We start from the raw sequence: 21,399 nt of genomic DNA on the forward strand, positions 1-21,399 counted from the left end.
TATACTCTAGCTTCATACACAGAAGTGAATTCAGCTTCTACAGTTAGTTGGTAGTCAGCCCTCTTTCACACCATCAAAACAAAACCATATATGGAACAAGAGAGTGTAATGGGGGAGGTAAGTTAGATAAAATATCATGTTTTCTCTCATATGCAGATCTCAAATTAATTGTTTGTAATATATGACAGGAAAGCTGAAGGACTATTTGGGGCAAGAAGGGGACCAGCAGGAAGTAATGGTTGGGTAAACAACCATATGTGTGTATTAAAATATCAAAACATCATAATGAGGCCAGGTAGTGGTGGCGCACGCCTTTAATCCCAGCACTCAAGAGGCAGAGACAGGTGGATCCCTGTGAGTTCAAGGCCAGTCTGGTCTACAGAGTGAGTTCCAGAACAGGCTCCAAAGCTCCAAAGAAACCCTGTTTCAGAAAACCGAATTAAAAAGAAAAAAAAAAAAATCATACCCATTTTTCATATGCTACAGAAATTAATTTAAGAAATATCCATGTTTTGTCCGAATTATCATGGTCAAACTAAGTTGAATATAAGCTGCAAAATATAAAATATGACACATAAAAAAACAAAACCAACAGGCTGGTGCCTATTTCAGCAGTGCCAAAGACTCCAGAAGATCTAGGTTCTACCTCCATTGTCATCACAGAAATGGAACAAAACAAACAATATATTTAATTGGATACAGGAACTTAAAAAAAATTAATCAACTCATGACCTGACTAGTCCTCTAGGCATACAAAGGGCCATGCTGCTCTACTCCCTCAAGGGACAATGCACTCTCCCAGCCAGCTGGTCAGAACCACCAGGCCGACCCTTACATGTTTTCTCTGTGGAAAGCAGAGCCGATGGCTTCTTGGGGAAACCAGGTTGATTTATGCAGTCTTCCTTGCTTTCTTCAACCTCTGCCACAACTAAATTCCCTACAAAGCTACACAGCAAACAGAAGCAAGGGATGTCTAAAATTTCAGACTAGACAACAGTAATTTTCCATGAATTATCAGTTTTGACAAGTTTTTTTTTATTTTGAAGTCTACTTTAAAATAATTCAGGTGTTTGCCAAAAATAAGTTCTAAAAGTTTCAACTTTGCTGGAACCTGAGGTTTATATGATCAGTGTTATGGATCAGAGAAAAAAAAAACAATCCCACCCCTTCCACGGGGTGTTCAATACAGTACTGGCTGTTCTTGGCAGGAGTTCACGGGGGTGTGAAAAATGACTAAATACCAACCCGTTCTCCCCACTCCAGGCATTTCAAGCCAGAAACCTATTGTTCTGCTATTGGTTTGACCACAACTTTATTCCAACAACTGGAACCTATTCATTTTTATTTTGGAAATAAACTGCCATGTAAAGGAAAAGAATAAAGTATTGGCTCTGGGCAACAGCAGTTCTAGCAAATCTAGACTCTCATGAGAAGGACAGGTATTTCTGAACTGCCAGCCTGGCTGAAAGATGGCCTCAAAGTGATGGTGTGGAGGGTGTCTGAGCTAGGGCCCTCAGACCACCATAGAACTGTGCCGAGGGCTGGAAGAAAGGAGCACCCTAATTCATCACAGGATATCCTAAACACCGCTGACCAGTGTAATTTAAAAAAATTACCCATGCTTCTTTTTCATGTCTTCCACTGTGCAGGTGCTGGTGGGTGCTTTCTGAAATAGCCCAACAGTTCCAATGCCTTTGTCACTTATGATGTACTCTACACTATGCCCAGGTGTGTTGAAGACAAAAAATAAAAAGCCCCCAAACCACAAAAACACCAAATTCATCCCTTTTCCACGTGAAATCCTTTCATTGTGAGTCTATTCCATGCCCCACAACCAGCAAGGACATCAAGTGCCAACTCCACACTGTGTGGTGGGCACCTTTGGCAGCGGATCCCAGTAGTGTCTCATTTTGCTCATCTCCTATCACTCTCTGAAGTCTGTCTGGGAGTCCAGAAGATGTAACTTTCCCTGGGTTCTAGGCCCTCCCAACTCCATGCCTTCCCACCTTCTTCGAGACTTAACTCCATGCCATCCGTCCTTCCTCTTTACTCTGGCACCCACCACACTGGAGAAATGCCCCCTTGAAGGTCTGAAGTTATGTGTCTGGAGGGGACTTATGCACTACTGTCCTGAGCATGTTAAGGCTATGCTGAGGGCACCTGAGTACTCTGACAGCAGATGCCTGTGCCATCATTACTTCTCTGAGATGGGAAAGGAAACATTCCTTCTGATATCAGTGTGCGACTGGGACAACAGTGCAACCGTGGCCTGCTCTGTACCTTCAGCTCACTGAGTCCAGGAACTGTGGCAGGAATACCCATAGCTGCTGGGAAGTTAGAGCTCACACAGGCAGGATGTCTGTCCAGGAAATGTTTGATGAAACTGACCGTTTTCCTAAAAGTACGATGTACTAAAGAATTAAAAACAAAATCCCCAACTTACTTAAATTATTGTAGGTGACCTGTGAAAGGTGAGAAATCATAAACCAAACGAACCAGCCATCTTTAATGATCTATTTTGCTTTAGAGAAAACTGAAAGACATGGATATCATAAAGCAATAAGGAATCTCGTTGAAATAAGTTAGACTTGCCCTTCTCTAAGGTCTCAGAAAGCTTTTGGGAGTGATAAATTCCCAATCTTACAAACACACAGTGTCTGACTCAGACAGTTCTGCCACTGACCCCAACCCCACAGTGGCCACTCAGCACCTCTCTGGGGGTGGGGAGTATGTCTTCCACAACAGTCTGCTATATGTATTAATTAATTTAAAACTCGAACTTGCCATTTTTCCTGAATATGCATTTTCCTTGCTGCCACATTTCATAGGATTTCGTAAGTCACATGAAACACGGCTTTTTTTTTTTTTTTGACATTACTACATGGTTATTGCCCTGGGTGGTGTCTGGATATGGCTCTCTAGGCAGAAACCTGGTGGTGAAGTCCAGAAGAATCTGGAGTTTTCGTGTTTTCCACAGGCGCACAGACATGGAAGCAGTCTTACCTTTCAACCTTCCTGTTGCGCTCTTCAGAAACACACTCCCATCCCGCACCAGCTTCTTCCGTTTCAGATCCTCCTTGGCGAACATCTGCCCACTTTTCATCCTCATGATCGACTTGCTGTCAGTCTTGGTGTAAATCTCACCGAGACGTACTTTCTTCTCATAACTTGCCACTTTGCTGTCCACGGCTCCAATCACATCCTTCACCAGGCTCAGGGACTGAGCCAGTTCTTCCTGCTCCACTTCATTGTCTTGGGAGAAAAGAACTACTTTTAATGGCTCCTTGCACACAAGAGCAGAATGGAAGGAGTCTACACCATCACATTCCTCTCAGTATGACACTTTCACAGTAGAGGGAACACATGCCTACCTTTCCTGCTGCTGTAAGTTTAATTCCAAAAGAAGTTACAAGTTCTCAATGCTATGGATGATATGCAATTATATGCTCCAAAACAAAAGGAACCAAGTTTTAGGGAGAGAGAGCAGCAGAGGCATGTAATGAGCTACTCAGCTATATGTTTGCCTACTCTTTAATGTCACTGCCTCATAACCTTTCATGTAACTGCCTAGGAGAAGCATCATCTGAGAGAAACCACCACATACTGATTAAATGAGACAGTAACAATTTTAGCACTTAGGGGAAGCAATGGTGGGAACTGCTGACCAAATTCAATGTTACCTGAACTAGTTAGTATTCAGGGCACATAACCTTTTAACAGAACCAATCCACGGTCCCTCCTTGATATTATCTATCTACCCCAACTGTAGTGATTTAACACTACAATCTGGTAGTCCAGGAATTGAATCCAGGGCCTTGTGCATATCCAGGAAGCACTGTAGCACTCAGCTGTGCCTCAAGCCTGCTTCTCAGTTTTTGTCTCACTGCCTGCCCAAGTTGGACTTGAATCTGCTCTAGGTCCTAGCAGACCTTAAATTTGCATCTCCCCTGCCTTCGCCCAAGTAGCTGAGACCACGTAACTGTACTACCAGCCTTTCCGTTCCTCTTAAGAAAACTGTGTATCAGGTGGATACAATTTTGTTTCCTTGTAATCTCAGCATGAGGGAGGGTTGAGCAGAAGGATCATGAGTTTGAGACTGGGCTACACAGTGAAATGTGGTCTCAAAAAACTAAAAACAGCAACAAAATAAATAGCCATGAAGAGATGTTTACAAGATAAGATACATCTGTAATCTCAGCATTTTGGGGGAGGTGGAAGAAGAACTGCTGTGAATTTGAGGCCAACCTGGGCCAGAGTGAGAATCACCCCCAAATAAATAAGTCACTAAGCTAAGCATAGGCACGCTGGTAGGTCTGCCAGAGCACGGCAGAGCTCTACTACTGTGCTTTCCAGGGCTATCTGGATCTGCGCTCATAGGGAGACTCACCTTTGGTACACTGCAGTATCCTCTGGAATAAAACTGGGTACTTGGTGATCCTCTGAGTTACAAGTAATATGCACTCGGGGATTCCGAGCCTTCTTACCACTGAACTGCTCATCTTTTTCTGCAAGGGAGTGAATACACTATTAGTTACTATGTGAGGAAGGTGGCTCTAGCCAAAATGGAGTGCTTATGCTCCTGACTATGATGGGGAGGGACACCTGTGTTTCAGGTCAGTACCTTCACAAAGGCTTGGAAACGCTTATCTTTTGTGTAGAGGTCTTTGAAGTAGTTGACAGACTGGTTGTGCTGTCCACAGAACTTGCCGTATGTCTTCTTTAAGCGCTCTGCATTCTCACCTGAAAACTGCCCAGGAAAGAGAATCGGAGTTATACAACATCTCAAGGTATCATTCTGTAGAAAGTTTCTAGTCTTGTTGTAAAAACTAAGAGTGCTTCCTAATAAACTCCCCCCAAAATATTAAATAGTACAATATCTTTGGCAAACTGTTTGGCATTTTATCAAAAGGTTAAACACTGAGATCTCAGAAGACCCAGTGATTTCTTGTGTAGGTTTTTTCACTCACAATGGAAAGACAGAAGCAGAACTACTACCACAAACTAAGTGCCCTACAAGGTTGAGTCCAATGGCACCATATAGAGCAACACATGAGTACCAGGTACTAGAGTTTCAATCTCAGCATCAAAGACTTTAAGGGTTGTGCACAATACAAGAAACTACAGGTAAGACTACAAGTCAAGATGCAATATCTATACAGGTTCTGAAAGGGGGTGGGTAGGGAGGGGGAGGGGAGGAGAGAGGGAAGGAGGGAGGGAGGGGGGGGGGGGGAAAGAGGGAAAGAGAGAGAGAGAGAGAGGAGGGGGGAGGGAAGGAGGGAGGGAGGAAGGAGGGGGGAGGGAGGGAGGGAAGGAGGGAGGGAGAAAGAGAATGTTTGGAGGAGAGATGCTTGGGGAAGATGGTTCTTCATTTGTAGGGCCTCACATTAGGTTTATTTTATAGGACTATTCAATCTGTACTTGCCAAATACAAGTATCTCACATGGAATATACATTTATTTACATCATGCCTGCTTTTACAGATTTCCTTAAGGCAGAAAGCTATGTAATATTCAGCTGTGTAGTTTTACCCCTGGCATTTAATAGACAGCAAATCCTTTTAGAATGAACAGATACACTGATAAATTATCAAGTGAGGGATGTGGGCTCAAGGATACTAGGGAAGGAGAAGACCTCAGCCAAGCCTGTAATCCCAGTTACTTGGGAGGTTGAAAGAGTCTCAGAATAAATGCAAAACAGGACTGGGGATGTAGCTCAGTGGTAGGGGGCTGACCTGCCATGTATGAAAAGCCCTTGGTTCAATCCTCAGTACTGCCTCCAGCCCCAACCCAATTCTCATTCAACCATTCCAGTGATTAAGCCTCCGTATCTGCACAGAAGCAGGGATCTGGTGAGGAAGCAGGCTCTAGTCACATGTGTGTGATGTTCTTGTCTGTTAAGGTTTTACTAGCAACATTTCCTTTTTCAAAAACATTTAAAAGACAAACATCAAAAGCTGCTCATGACATACATCTAAAAATATAAAAAATACTTTTCTAAGTTTCTTTGGGATGGGAATAAAATAAAATCATGTTGCAAAATGTTAACACATTTTATAAAGTGTTTCACATACAGCCTATTTCAGTCAACTGCCTGAGCTTTAGCTGGTCTTCAGGTAGATGGGATCCTTTTCAGATGGGCCACAGGGAAAGTGGAAGCCTTCTAACAAATGTCCTTTTACTTCTTAAACAGAACTGTTTCTGATGATTGCATGGACTTACAGAAAGAAAAACTTTTCCTATATACTTTGTTTTATATCTATAGCTAACCTTCTAAAAAATAGCACAGGCAGAGAAACCTTTCTGTCCTTATTTTACAGAAAAGGAAATAGAGGGTTAGATTAACTAAATTTGTTAGGTCTCCAAAAGCAAACAGTAAAGCTGAGATTTACAAGCTGGGATCCAGAATTACAGAGTTTCTCTGCTACCCCAAAGCATGAAAACACCCAAGGCCTTCCCGCTGCTCACCTGATTGACAAGCACATCCCCTATCCTCTTGACAAGAAAGTTCTTTTCACTTTTATCCACCAGAGACTCCTTCTTCCGCTCCAGGATTCTCTGAAAGAACTGGCTGTGGATACTGATCAGTTCATCCAAACAAGGGAACAGCTTTTCCACCATCTGCTGCTCAAAGAGCAGGTCTGTCATCATCCCTCGGCTGTACACATCACTCATGATCTTGAGTGTGCGGATGTGATGTAACTCTGTCTGCATCAGCTCTGGAGAAGAGAGATCAAGGGTCTTTCAGAGATCACAGCTAAGCTTGTAAGATTAGCTCAGAGCCCAAAAGAGACTTTAGAAACCGAGCAAATAGCTGTCTTTCCCTAAGTTGCCTCATCTTATTCTGTCTTTTCTCTGACCGAACATCATTTTTCTGATGATAGGTATATTAAATTCAGACAGTCTTAAATGGTTTTCAGAGAAGTCTTCATTAGATCCAGTCCCTTCCATTTACTGTGTTCCTGGTATTTCACCTGTCTAGTGTAGCTCAACAACTAAAATGCATTTTTAGAAGACATTTCTTTTATGCTGTATAACTATGCATGCAAATATAAACACACGGTTGAATGCAATGAGAAAGGAACAGAATGGAACACTACAGGCCAAAATGAACAAAAAGGACACAAGCAATATCATGTCTCCATGCCTCAGTGGTTTTAATGGAAACCTTTATGATGCTGCATATTCAAAAATTAATTTTCTACAGTCCAACAATCACATACTTAAACATGCTGGACAGGGAAACTCCTCTTCAAGTCCCCTCCCTGAGAGGTAAGACAGTACCTGTAACTCTGACTTGCGTGCAAGCTGGATGGTGTAGACCAAAAATAAGCAAAGCAATTGAAGCATCTCACCGTAAATCACTTCCTGCCTCTTGACCACATCTTTCTTCTGCTGTTTAAGGAACTTGCTGTCCACTGTCCTGCTCCAGGACTCCGCTTCTAGCTGTTTAGAGTCACTTTCAAAGTCTCCCATTAGTTGTCCTTCATTCATATCTGTACCTACTCCTCAAAATACAAAAAAAAAAAAAAAAAAAAAAAAAAAAAAAAAAAAAAAAAGCAACCTCAGGATCTTGGGTTTTTGACCTCTACAAGTCTGGATCTTCCTCCAGGTGAAAATGAGTTCATAGGACAAATCCTTTGTCCTAGTGTAGAGGATACTCAAGGAGAACATACCAGATACTAGGCAGAATCATGGCTAAGTTTAGGAATGAAACATTCTACATTCAAGTCTGGTTAGGAAAGATAAGCATACATAAATCTAACAAGATTGAAACAATTCCAATGTGACACTGGAGCATGAAGCACCCTGCTGTCTTTACATGCTGCACATGTTTTTCTGAGTAGGCTTACAATTACAGACACAGAACTGAATGTGTACAAACTCTAGAGGAAGAAAAGCATCCATATTCTAGTATGCCTAGATTAATATCAATGTTTCCTTCAATGGAAAGCTAGCACTAGGACAAGTGTGATGTCCAGTGCTTGGTACTGCAAGAGATACTTAACAGGAAATTTAGAGACTCTCTCCAGGGAGGAGGGAAAAACCAAGCCCTTCTATTTGCTAATAGTGTGATAACAGATGCACTGGATCTTGACAGAGGTTTTAGTAGTACATGCCAGAGTTTTCTCTTACCCTCATCAGTAAGTGATTCTGTTGACTCATTAACCTTGCATATTTTATTCAGTGAGTCTGTTGAATGAGACAGAAATTTCCAGGTGTTTGACATGTTCTCATCATTGCCAACTCTAGAGACAAGAAAAAGGACACACTGTCAAACACATTCTGATAAGCTGTGGTGCACATTCTTAACTGAATCCCTAAAAAAATCTCTAAGATGACAATGAACTGTAGGTTTCATGATGACTCAAGATCTGATATACTCAGGTACACAGCAAAATGAAGCATTATTAATAAGTTTAGAAGCATTATCATTGCAAAATTAATATTAGCCCAACTTTTTGAGGCTTAAAAAAGGCACATAGCATCATGTATATAGAAGAAGCTTCAAATTTATTATAGGAGCTGGAGAGATGGCTCAGCAGCTAAGAGCACTGGATGCTCTTTCAGAGGATCCCAGTTTGCTTTCCACCACCCATATGGTGGCTTATAACCACCTGTAACTCAAGTAAGTTCCAGGGGATCCAATACCATCTTCTAGTCTCCACAGGCATCAGGCATGCACACGGGGCACAGACATGCATATGGGCAAAACACCCATACATGTAAAACAAATTTATTTTAAAAACATTACATAATTACTACCTTTTTTTTTCTTTAAAAAAAAATCTCTACCTTAAAAACTACTGAGCATGCCAATAAATGATATTCTTTGGTCCTTCTCACCTCAACTCACAAGCTAGCTTTGTAGGCACCAGGTAAACGTTCATTCTGTGACACAACAGCAAGTGAAACTCATCTAAACTTCAAAGTTTCTTTAAAACTCAGTGTTTCAGGCACCATGCCAATGAGTTTGGATAACATTACAACTTTGAAAAGAAGACTTACAGAGATCACAGAAATAGAGACAAAGAAGAATACCCGAAATGTTTGTTTTGAGGAGGAAACATTAGCTAACACAGAGGTAACAAAACACAAACAGAAGCTGACTTTGCATCCTTAGTCAGAAATTTTGATCTAGTCTAGGTCGGGAGATATGTAAGAGGTGTTAAGTCCTACATTTTTGATGACACAGAATGGGAGGGAGGGTAGCATTTTACTCCAAACAGTCAACAGCAACATAATCAGCCCTTTGCTAATAACCTGACATTCAGTGCTGAACAACCAGTGCCCTCAGCAATGTTTGAAGAGGCTACAAATGGATCTCAATACAAATGAGCAAGAAGGAACCTAACTGGAATTGATGGTCCAGAATTCACCACCATGATAAACTGACTTCAGAGGTAAGGATAGAAAGCAGATTTAAAAAGAAGCAAAACCAGGCTCATCTGAATAACACATAGGTGTGATATCTAAGAGATAGGTGGTTACAACAGAATATTTGAGATTAAATCATCTTTCCCATGACTCAGGTTCTTCTAAAACTGGCTGATCATGTACAAATGCCTAAAGCAATCCAGCTTGAAATTGGAGCTCTGTGATAAACAATACCAGTCTGTATTATAAATATAAATACAGTACATAAAAAAATTCCAACCATGTCATCCTCATCATCCAACTCTGTACCATCCCATTATTTTATATACCCACTTTTTTTTTCAAATAAAGTGATTATTATGTTCTTGTCACCCACATGTCAACTGTGGACTCTTTAAACCCACTTACCCAGTGATGTTCTGTATGGAAACACTTTTAGAGAGGGAGACACTCTGCTGGGACCGTCTGTTAGTAAACATTGGTACAGCAGTAGCCTCATCAGCCAAGAGGACTGCAGACCTAGGACGCTCCTTGGGCTGTGAAGCTGCAAGGAAGACAGGACACGAATTGAAGCATCATCACCTTTCCAGACCCTAGTGCTGACTTACTAGATGGAAGCCACAAAGACACAAAATGCTTTCAATACATTAGCTCTTTTAAAAAAGAAAAAAATTTAAAGACCAGGTCTTTCTTCACATCTTTGACTGTGTATGAACTCAGAGATCCACCCAAATGCCAGGACTAAAGGCATGTGTCACCACAGCAGTTGAAGCTCTGGAAATGCAAATCATGTTCTTTGGAAGAACAACAAGTGCTTCTAGCCAGGGAGTCAACTCTCCAGCCCCTTCCCATTATTTGAATGCATGTATTTGGATCAATTTCTTGAATTTATGGATGGAGAAAAACTAATAATTGTTTACTACCTTGTTATTATGGAGTATTTCTCCTTAACATGATCAAAGAGGAAACTGGAGCTCTAAGTGATCACACTGGCACGTGAATACTAAATTATTTTTCCTAAGTGAGGTCCTGCCACAGATGTAAATTTTTCTGTCTATCCCCAAGAAGGTTAAGAGCTAAGAGAAATAAGATATGGGGCTGGTATAATTTTACAATATTATATTACTTTTAGTAAATAATAACACAATAATTGATATCTAATTCAAATTCTATTTAGACAACAGAACACCAGAAACAGGTGTTACAATAGACCAGGTCCTTGCTGTAGGGAGCACAAAGGGAGTATAAGATGTGGACCTCTTGGAAAATATGCTTAAAGGTTACCAGTGCACAGCATATCCTGAGTGTTTTAGAAGGGTGATCAGTGAGCAAATAAAATGTTAGAGAGGAAGAAACAGTGGTTCTTAGACTACAGTGAGGACGCAGACAGGTTAGAAGGAAGACAATATTCTGATGGGAAGAACCATATGAGTGAAGGGCAAAATAATCCTGTAGAATTAGTGCAAAAAGGAGAAAGAGAAAGAAGCAAGTAAAGGGAGGGGACACACTCACGGGGTAAGGGGGAGCATCATGGAGGAGAACCAGAATGTTATGCAGAGCCCTAAATTTCCTAAAGAACAACTTGTACCTAAAAGACTGCAGAAGACACAAACACCACAAGACTTCAATCCACAACTATACTCTTGTGTATGTAAGTGTGCTTGCCCATGACAGTTCATGTTGGGATGGGATGTTTTCCTCAAAAGCTTCTAAAACCTATTTTTTTTTTTTTTTTTTTTTTGTGAAAGAGGGTCTGTTATTGAACCTTTACCTCAGTGTTTTGGCTAGACCGAATGGCCAGAAGCTCCAGGTATCTGCCCATCTCCGTTCTCCAGACCTACTGTTACATATATATGCCACCATATGCAAACCCAAACTTGGGTCCTCATGCTTGTCTAACAAGCATTTCACACATTAAGCCATCTTCCCAGATCCAGAATTTGTACTCTTAATCACTATAACACTGACATTTCATCTTATCCTAGTTAGAATTGCTACTCTCAAGAGAATAAAATCAACAAATGATGGTGAGGAAGCAAATGATATTGCTGGTAGGCATAACTTAGGCCAGCCATTGTGGAAATCAGTATGAAGTCTCAACACATTAAAAATAGAATTGCCATTTATGGATATATACCCAAAAGAATCAGGGTAAGGCTACTACAGGGATGCCTACACATCACTGTTTACTGTTGTGCTAGTCACAATAGTGAAGTTATGGAATCAGCCAAAAATGACTATCTGTGGATAAATGAAAAAAAGAAAATACGATATAATGGAGTTTTATGCAGCTGAAACCAAAAATGAAATTATATTATTTGAAGGAAAAATGTTTAGTAAGACAATTCTACAAAATCAGGCTTATATGTTTTCACATATGAAATTAAAAAGGAGTGGGGACTTGAAGGCAAAATGGGATACTACTATAGATGGGTAAAAGGAAACCAAGGAGGTTGTAGATAAGAAAAGCTAATGGGGGCCTGATGGGAAAGTCCTTCTGTGTATATGTTTGTCTTATTGGTTGATAAATAAAGTACTGTTATTTATAGGCCAATAGGAAAGCAAGATAGTTGGGACTAGGAGTCAAGGAGGATTCTGGGAAATATAGTAAAGATAAGTCTTTTGGTCCAGGCAGGAAGTGACATAGAAGACAGACTCAGAATATAATCAGGAAATCACTCTCTTGCTCTTCCTCTTCCTTTCAGCTCTCTTCTCTACAGAGCCGCCATGTGATCCTGGGAAGAGGATACCAGCGGAAGGTGTCCTCAATAAGAAAAGTCTTATAAAATACATAGATTTATGATAATTAAGACTGAGCTAGCATATAAGAAATCCTAGTCAATTGTCCAGCAGCATTTGAACCTAATATAAGTCTCTGTGTGTAATATTATGGGGGTCTAGCATGTCTAAAGGGAACACATTCTCTGTGGTATACAGATTGGTACAGCATTTTCAAGTGCTTAGGAACTACATAAGAGAAATAAGGCACAAGTAGTTCTTCCATGCTTGAGTGGGCATCAAAATCACTCAGTACCTATTGAAACCTAGACCACAGGGCTCTACCACAGTCTCTCAGGTCTAGGTGGGGGTCTCAGAATCTGCACATGTTTTGATTCAACTACATGCTGAAAGCACCGTGCTGGTAACATCATGGAGCCAACTCAGAGGATAATTACACTACATTATTTATAGTAGCAGTTGGAAGTCATTAAAACATGATGTATATTCAAGAAATATATCATGCAGCAGTCTGAAACTATAGCTAGAGTAACTGAAAATGACACCGAGTGAACTAATGTACAAAACAGATCTTTTCAAAGATACATATGACTAAAGAGACAGCAGATCTGAAGGATATGCATTAAATATATTACACGGAAATGAAAGAGGACGGGGAGTGAAAATACTGCAATCTGAAGTGAAATCTTGCACAAGACCGTAAAGATTAGTTTTGGTTAGTAGATTTTAAAATTTATTCTGTGCCATGTGTGGCAAACCCTTTTACTGTCTCAGATCTCTCTTATTCAACCCAAAGTAGTGTTTTAAATAAAAAAACAAAACGTTTTATATTATTATTAGGTGTGTGTGTGTGCACGCGCATGCACGCACACGCATGTAGAGGAGGTCAGAAGACAACTTGTGGGAGTTGGTTCTCTCCTGAATTGTGGGTCCTTGGGATTGAACTCAGGTAGTCAGACTTGGCACCAGACACTTTCACCTGCCTGAGTCACCCTGCCTGCCCCCAAGATGTTTTTTTTTGTTTGTTTGTTTGTTTTTGCTTTTTAAGTGAGTATGTTTTACTCAGTTTTGTATAACATTCGAGAACCTTGGGAAAAACAAAAAAAGAATCACTCATATAATTTCACATGCTATTATAAACTTAACCAATAATATCTCATTTGTGTCACACTGATGTGAGGCACTAAAATCAACCATTTTCTCTGGTGCTGAAGAGGAGACTGGGCTGCATGGGAGTAACTTGCTTACACACATGGGCTCTAGTCTCCATTTCCACCAATGTACACACTAAGACAGACACCTTCAAAAAGGGTTTGACTGTGTAATGCTAAGTTGCTGGTCAATGAATGTGGCAGAACAAAGTAGTGACCTAATATACTACAAAACAGGTACAGGATCTTTCCAGGTAGCTAGGCTAGACTCAACAAGCAAGTTTCACAAAACATCAAGTCTGGAACAAAAAGTCTGAGTGCACTTTTGAGAGGTGTGCTGGGCTACTTACACTTGTTTCTCATGATGACTGTGGGCAGCGATGATGTATCATGTGCCTGGAGGCTCCCTTTTGGCTGCTAAAGAGAAAAGAAGGTACATGCATGAAGACTATACTGACAACCCATCCTCTATCTAGTCTCCAGCAGCTTGGAGTAAAAAGAGAACATTGTTGCTGAGCTGTGGCCATGCCCACCCAATCCCCCTTTGCCATCCTTTGGGCTCACCAAGCACTGCAGATGCCTGGGTATGTTCCCGCCCCCATCCCAGGAATGTTTTTTGTCATCTATGTAGGCATGGCATTCTTCAATTTCCAGATGACCCAAGTACTCTCTCTTTGCTCTAGCCACCAATTCCTTTCTTGACCTGAAGAAATTGGCTGTCCATATCCACAAAAGAATCATCTGTGCCTTGTTTATTCTGTTTCTTTGGTGATAAGCATTTGTGAAATGTTACATTCTTAGACAGAATGCTAATTTTCATTAAGTTTTTCGAGGCATACACAAAAAAATAGTTTGAGAGATCACAAATTGAAACATTTACTCTGAAACAAATCACTAGCAGGAAATAGAGTACTTCCAATTTAAAAATGAATACTTTCACAGATATTACAACCATATACAAGAGAGATGCTATTCTCTGTATCATCATTGTTTTACAGAACCCAATGCATTCACAGTAATAGTCTTATCAAAGACCATGAACTTACACGACCGAGTGGTGAGACATATGGCAAATGGCAGAAGCAGGAGAGGAGATGAAAGTACAAGTGAGTATCTGGGATGCTTTTCCCTTCCACCAGTATCCAGTAAGCCCCCACTGATTGTTCTCTGATATACAATCTTTCATATTTTAAGACTCTATCATATACTTGACCCTATCCTAGATACTCAGTGTATTATATTAATCAATCAAAGATTCCTGCCTTCCTGCTTACGTTCTAGTGGGAGTAAGGTACAGATGAAGGAAAAAAAAGATGACAAAAAATATGGTCCCAAAACATAACACTATGAAAAAATAGAAAAAGAGTACGATGAGGGGAACTGGGACTGCTGGGTAACAGGTAGAACCAGTGAGCTGAGGGTTGTAGGAGCTTCCAATTTTGGGAGAGAAAATAGAAATCAAAATTGGTATAAAATATAATTTCTAAGTCTTTGCACAAACTAAAAATTTAAAGTGGGGCATGACTCAAAATCTACATCACTGAGCTCAGAAAACTCAAGACACAGAAGTCAGTTATCTTCATTAGTCCAGCATGGCCCAGAGTGAGATCTGAGTGCCATTTGGGAACTCCTCAGAAAACCAAACTCTTCAGTACACTCCAGAACTGGATATCCTTTTGGGGGAGGGGTTACAGTAGCAAATTTCTTTGAGTAAGATCTTGCGATGATTTTGATATACACACAAGATTGAGGCCACTGCACTAGGTAATGTGGTTAATAATGAACATCTGTGTAGACACATCTAGAAATTCTCTAAAGAAAAACATTCTATGTACAGTTGACTCTAATACAATACTGTCAGTCACACAGGCTACCTAAAAATATACTTCCAAGTTTGTGTGGCACAAGTATTGGTACTTCCTGTTCTTGTATTATGTCATCTCTGCTATCCACATGTACTTTTGGAGAAAAGATCAGGTATGTTGGTCCTGAATGTAGTAGACCCCTGACTATCACGTATCAAAGGCCTCTGATTTCCACCTGTTGCCCTTATGCTCCTAGATGGCCAAGCCAGACATTTCAACTACAGAGTGTGTTTGCAGAACTAGTTAAGACAATCGTTTAAACAGAAACACAGAGAAATGTTTAATAGATGAAAGTTCTAAAAAAAAATTTCATTTTCTTTAAAAATATTTTTGACACAGGTTTTCACTCTGGTACAATGGCTAATATCAAACCAGGGAAACCATCCTGCCTCTCAGCCACCCAAGTGCTGAGATTACAAGTGTGAGCCTCTAGCTCAATACTTCTTTTATTCAAAGTCTCAAAATTCTTGAATGTGCTAGACAGGAAGGGGGCTAATCATTTTAAAGAACAATTACCTTTAGATTAAGCTGGTCTCAAAATTGGCACCAAATGATTAAAGCAAGCAAGCAAGCAAACAAATATACCACAATCTAAATTCTAACACGTGGGTATTTTACTATTTTTTTTTTAATTTTTAAAGATTTTATTTATTAAGTATACAGTCTGATGTCTGCATGTGCCTTGCATGCCAGAAGAGGGCACCAGATCTCATTACAGATGGTTGTGAGACACCATGTGGTTGCTGGGAAATTGAACTCAGAATCTCTGGAAGAGCAGTCAGTGCTCTTAACCTCTGAGCCAGCTCTTTAGCCTGGTATTTTACTATTTTAAACCACTGGATTTCAAGCATGCTAATAGCTACAGATATCTTACCTTCATTTTGACCTTTGCACAGGAGGCTAGATTTTCTCTGCAGCCTTTGTGGACAAAAGCATTACAACCTGGAAAAGAAGCATAAGGCAAGGTCACAACAAGAAAGCCAGAAGGCCCTGGACTCTGACACTCCACCACTGCCACATGGAGCTGACAGACTTCTACTCACACACACACAAACACACAAAGTTATTAACAGACAGTACATTTTACAGGTATTACTAGAAGCAGGTGTATGCCTGATTAACCAAAAGAAGTCAGGAATGTCTCAGGAAGGAAGCCAGGGAGGCTATCAAAACTAAGAGTTTAAATGTCTGCCATCAAGCTGTTATGTCTATAGGGCCCAGAGAACCCCGAGCTGGAACTGACCTACAAGTCTCCTCTCTAAGGAGGAGGTACTAGAAGGGACCATGCAAACATTCAAAGGAGCAAAGCATCCAACAGTCCTACCAAGCTATGACACCTATGAACCATAACAGCCAGCAGAGTATGATAACCTCAAGGGTGCAACAGTGCCACACATACACTAGTGGCAGTAACCGAAAGTTCACTAAATGGACTTAACCACTCAACAAGAGGGAAACCTAGCCAGCTAAACATAGCTACTGAAATCATGGATCTTGGGGGGAGAATCACTTTACTAAAACCAGCATAATTCTATGTTCTAAATATTTGTCCTTACACCCATAGATAAGTGTGGTACCCACCCCTCATCAATGAAACTCTTCCTTGCAAGAGACAAAGGCTATTATAGAAAAGTATAACCAACTAAAATTCAGAGTTGTGGAGTCTAGTCCTACAAAACAACTACAAATCTACAGAGCAACCCCCATATCTAAGGCTCAGGAACATTGCCAAAGATGGGGTGGAAAGACTCTAAGAGACAGAAGATCAGGGAATTTGCTGTGAGATTAAATCTCCTAGGGTTTCAGAAGATACACACTTTTATAAAGCCTCACCAACATGACTGTCTGGACATGAGTTGAACAAGGACAATACTAACTGACAAGCTAATGTGGACAGGGAAAGACCATGGAGGGGATTCAACCCTACACAAAGAACTACAGGCAAATAATGAGTGCTAAGATTGGGTAGTCTGCCCCAGGGAAGAGCAGACTGATTGGCTATCAAATACCAAATGGTCAACCATGAAAACATACATAAAAGTAACGTTACACAGACATGTAGGCTGTATTTATATATTTAGGAACACACACATACACACAGAGAAATACACACATATTTGCGAACAATTACTGCAAAAAGAGGCCATGAATTTGAAAATGAAATAGGAAGTTGGAAAGGGAAGGAAGAAATGACATAATTATAATCTCAAAAATAAAAGACATAATGAAAAGATGTTATGCCTAAATTATAAGAAAATATATAAAACTGCTAAAAGGAGCTGTGAAAATTTCAGGACAAGGACCTGAAGATCTAACCTTCTTGAGATCTCAAATACCCCAAGCCTTTTGTACCCCATTTTCCAAGTCAGAAGCCATGTAAGAGGTAACTACAGCTCTCCCAAAGTACCCCTGGGAACCCTGACTCAAGAGAATGTGGGAGATTTCCTGAGACAAAACAGTTTCAAATTTACCAATGACACATTTTATCTTAAAGTATTTTTTATTTTCCATTCCCGTGGCCTACAAGGGCCACTGATGTAAAAACCACACTCTGTGCCTTAAAAAGGTCATCGACTCTTCCTGCTGTGATGAAGTCATAAAAACAGACTGTGCCAAGAGGCCAGAGGCAAAGCACAAACAAGCAAAAGACTTGTCTTTGGGGACAGCTAAAGAGGCTGTCTCTTGGGAAAGGCTCACTCAGGAAATCATCGACAGACAGCATTTCACTAGGTGTGGCTGCTTCGGGGAGTACCATAGCCAGGCCTTGTCCTAAAGCCAACAAAGTCAAGATGCTCTTAGACTTGGAAGCTTGGACTTATGTATGGATGGCAGGGTAAGAGGAACTTGCTGCTATGAAGGAGACTGCCAGAAATCCAGATCCCAAAGGCCTTCCCCATTCCTTCTAAGTAGTTGCTCATACAATGCCTGCTTGGTTTATTGGGTCCTTCATGAACACTACCAGTCACACTGTGCTGGGACTTGGTCAGGCTATTCTTCTGCACTGAGGATCTTTAGCTCTAGTGCAATATCTGGATCATGATATATGAATGTCTATGTGTAAACCCACAGGCCATTTTGTGTAAACCAAGTGCCTTTAAACAACCTTCATTACTATATTTGAAACTTACTGTGTCCACTCAATATCATGTAAAAGAAAACAGGACACATAGCAGGCAAACTACATTTAATTCAGGTCCTGATTTTGATTACTTCTATGTACCTCAAATGAGTTCCTTCTCCATAAGCTTTGGTTTACAAAACAAAAAGAACCACAGTCCCCACTTTAAGTACTGTGAAGATACGGTAAGGGAAACTCATCATCTAGAACCAATACATTGACTTTGGAGAGTCATTTTCCAACATCTAATAAAGTTCAGTGATTGCCAACTTTATGAATTGGCACCGAGTCGAGTGACCAGCACAAGGATGCCCTCAGGCACTGTTTGTCACAGAGACAAAGTGAAAGTGACCCCATGCATCCTATGCAGCAGAACAGCTTTAAGTGTGTAAGAGAGTCCATAGATAAGCTAAGTGCCAGTATCTACATTTATGTAGCCAGTATTTCAATTCTCTAAAATAGAACATTGGGGAGAATAATGAAAATTGCAAAATGAGATGCATAGCAACAGTAAACCAACTGTTAAAATTCAATTTTGTTCGTATGAGATGGAATTATAAACCACTGGCTCTTATGTAAGTGCTTACTTGGAGTAAAAAATGAAGACTGGCACAGGGAAACAATTCAATTTTGACTGTGGAGGTTTACTTCTTAGAAAATGAAGGATGAAGGATTGTGTCAATATACTGCCCATCCTCCTTTCTTCCTCATCTGTGGTGAGACGGGTCAAACCTAGGGCCTCCTATAGTCTAGGCAAGCACGCAACCACTGAGCTATGTTTTTCTATTTTGAGTTGGGGTTCAACAGGTTATTATGCTGTCCATGTATAATATCTGTATTAACAGCCTTTAAATTAAAAACATCAGTGCATCATACTTTATCACCCTCAAACGGTCCTTTGATTCCCTTATTCTTTAAAAATAGTAATTTACCACATTTATGATATATTACACTGAAACATTAGTTTCAACATCACACTTATAACAGGCATCTTTTCTCTTGTTTTACTCTTAACTCTGTAATATCTGGGACATCGACAAGAAATATAAGAGGTGATAAGTTTGTTTGAGAACAAACTGAGAGAGTCCAGACAGAAGTCACTTTCTAAGCTGGGACCTCCTGCTCCTTTCCTCCTACTCTCAACACCCCTCAAAGGACTAAGCAGTGCAGTTTTTACCGGGGTTGGGGGGGGCACTGTAACTTTTGAACAGACTTCAGCAGTTCTCATGCTCCTAGGCCACTCAATTCCACTTCGTGAGTCATGGAAGTAGAAATAGCATCTTGAATGTGCTTCCAGTAGAACTTTTCACAGAAATAGTGCTTCAGTTGACTGTCTCTGAACCCCACAACCTAGCTGAATTTTTACTCTGCCCAGTATTATAGTCACAAGCCTCAGTGATGAACAGTTCACATGGCTGCCTGTTTACCACACTCAAGTACCTACTTGAAAAACACTAAACTTGACACCAAGTGGCCCTGGACTCAACCCATAGGATGGTTTTACTGCTGGGTGTGAGTGACTTAGAAACTGCTAGTCCCAGGGATACCAGCCAAAGTCATGGGATTTAAAACCGTATTATCTGTTTTAAAACAATTGTCCAAAACAAGATTTGAAGACAAGTCTAATAGACTTTTTAAGCACACTGCTGCAAAACATACTCTGTTGTTTGTTAGGAAGACCAAGGAACATTTTATCTGGGCTGTCTTGGGAAGCTGGAACCGACGCTTGGCTGTAGACTGTCCTTTGCCTAAGTACTTTTTTCTCAATGGCTGTGCTTAAATCTATATTAATCCTTTTTTTTAATAGACTTGTTAAATGCTCGTAAAAAAGAAAAACCTGATTTGGACTTTGGCCTTCTTTATATTTAAAACATTTCCTAAGAACAGTAAGTGGTATGATTTCATTTTTTTCAAAATTCTTCAAAAACTAAAAAGTAACAAAGTACAGTGGTTTATAGGCTTAGAGCTGACCCTTAATCACATTTCTTTGAAATAAGTCAACAGCTCAGCCAGAATCCATCCATCCTTCTTCTCCCCCTCTATCCACCCCCTCCCTTCCCTCTACAAGGAGGCAAATTTACATGCCTGGGAGTGATCATTTATTTGTTGCTTTTCCACCCTCAGGTAAACCATCTATGAGAGAGCTTTGGTGAAATGCTACACACTGTGCATTTTTTTTTTAACCCAGCAGAACAGCTGTCATATGCAGCCAGACTTTTGAAGAAAGGAATATTCAAGTACTTTGGTGCACTGTTCTATCTACTAGTAGCAAAAAGCTATGTGAAAAAAAAAATCGATTCTTTTTAAGGACACATGGCCTTTAAGAACAAATAGAAACATTTTCCTCCTATGGGAAAATGGAAAACTCTAATTCTAACAAAAAGGAAAGAAACACCACTAGAAACAAAGCCAAACCAACCAACCACACAAAACCCAACCCAGCCCATGGAATAAGCAGCCACTCAGAAACACATGCTCCAGAACTCTTTCTGCAACGTCTTGTTTAAAGTCACTGGGGACTTTCAGGCGCTGTCTGGTCTGGACTGATAGTGCTTGGATGCAAAAAACATGTGAGCCGTTCTCAGTAGCCAGTGTTAATAACCACAGTGCTGATGCTCAGAACTAGAGGAAAGCCACAGAGAAGAGCTAAGCCATTCTGACTAACTGCTCCTAACAGCAGTTTTCATAAGAACATTGGTAAACAAAAGTGAAACAAAATAAAGTGTTCTTGTTGATCAAGAATGGACTTTATTGTGTAAGCTCCTTATTTTCCTTTTCTTCTAAGTAACAAGTATCTTTTCTTCAGGCAATTCCTGTTTACTATCTTACAGAAACAATAAACTGATTCTAAATTACAGAAACTGTCCAGTTCCTGAGCTGCTGCTTCTGAGGAAATCCAAAGGGGGAAAAAAAAAAATCAACCATCCCTCCATGAGAACTCACATTTCCTACTTAGGTTCCAGTAGGTCTGTTGTTTACTGTTTTAGTCAACAGAAATAACCAACCACAAAAGTACTCATAAGGTGCTCACACAATAGACTACAAATCAACAATAATCTCAGTGTCATTTCACAACTGTTAAAAGGAAACAAAATAAAACCAAACCAGTGGCAAGATTCAAAACTTTGAATATACCAAATTATTTATTCTGA

General features: G+C 40.3%; 1 protein-coding gene across 10 annotated transcripts in view; it reads right to left on the minus strand.

Moving 5' to 3' along the window:
* The window catches only part of Akap13 (A-kinase anchoring protein 13), a 285,104-nt gene that overhangs the window by 21,926 nt on the left and 241,779 nt on the right, over positions 1-21,399 (minus strand). For 8 of the 10 annotated variants that reach the window (XM_027408158.2, XM_027408162.2, XM_027408164.2 and 5 more), the window contains 9 exons: positions 16,004-16,071; positions 13,615-13,681; positions 9,783-9,918; positions 8,133-8,245; positions 7,352-7,504; positions 6,465-6,715; positions 4,622-4,747; positions 4,388-4,505; positions 3,004-3,252 (listed from right to left, as the gene is read on the minus strand). In XM_027408158.2, the coding sequence (XP_027263959.1) occupies positions 3,004-3,252; positions 4,388-4,505; positions 4,622-4,747; positions 6,465-6,715; positions 7,352-7,504; positions 8,133-8,245; positions 9,783-9,918; positions 13,615-13,681; positions 16,004-16,071 (1,281 nt within the window). The remainder of the gene's footprint in view (positions 1-3,003; positions 3,253-4,387; positions 4,506-4,621; positions 4,748-6,464; positions 6,716-7,351; positions 7,505-8,132; positions 8,246-9,782; positions 9,919-13,614; positions 13,682-16,003; positions 16,072-21,399) is intronic. The other 2 variants (XM_027408161.2, XM_027408160.2) reach the window with 2 other exon arrangements.

The sequence above is a fragment of the Cricetulus griseus genome, chromosome 3, assembly GCF_003668045.3.
Source record: "Cricetulus griseus strain 17A/GY chromosome 3, alternate assembly CriGri-PICRH-1.0, whole genome shotgun sequence".
In the NCBI taxonomy this organism is placed as follows: domain Eukaryota; kingdom Metazoa; phylum Chordata; class Mammalia; order Rodentia; family Cricetidae; genus Cricetulus; species Cricetulus griseus.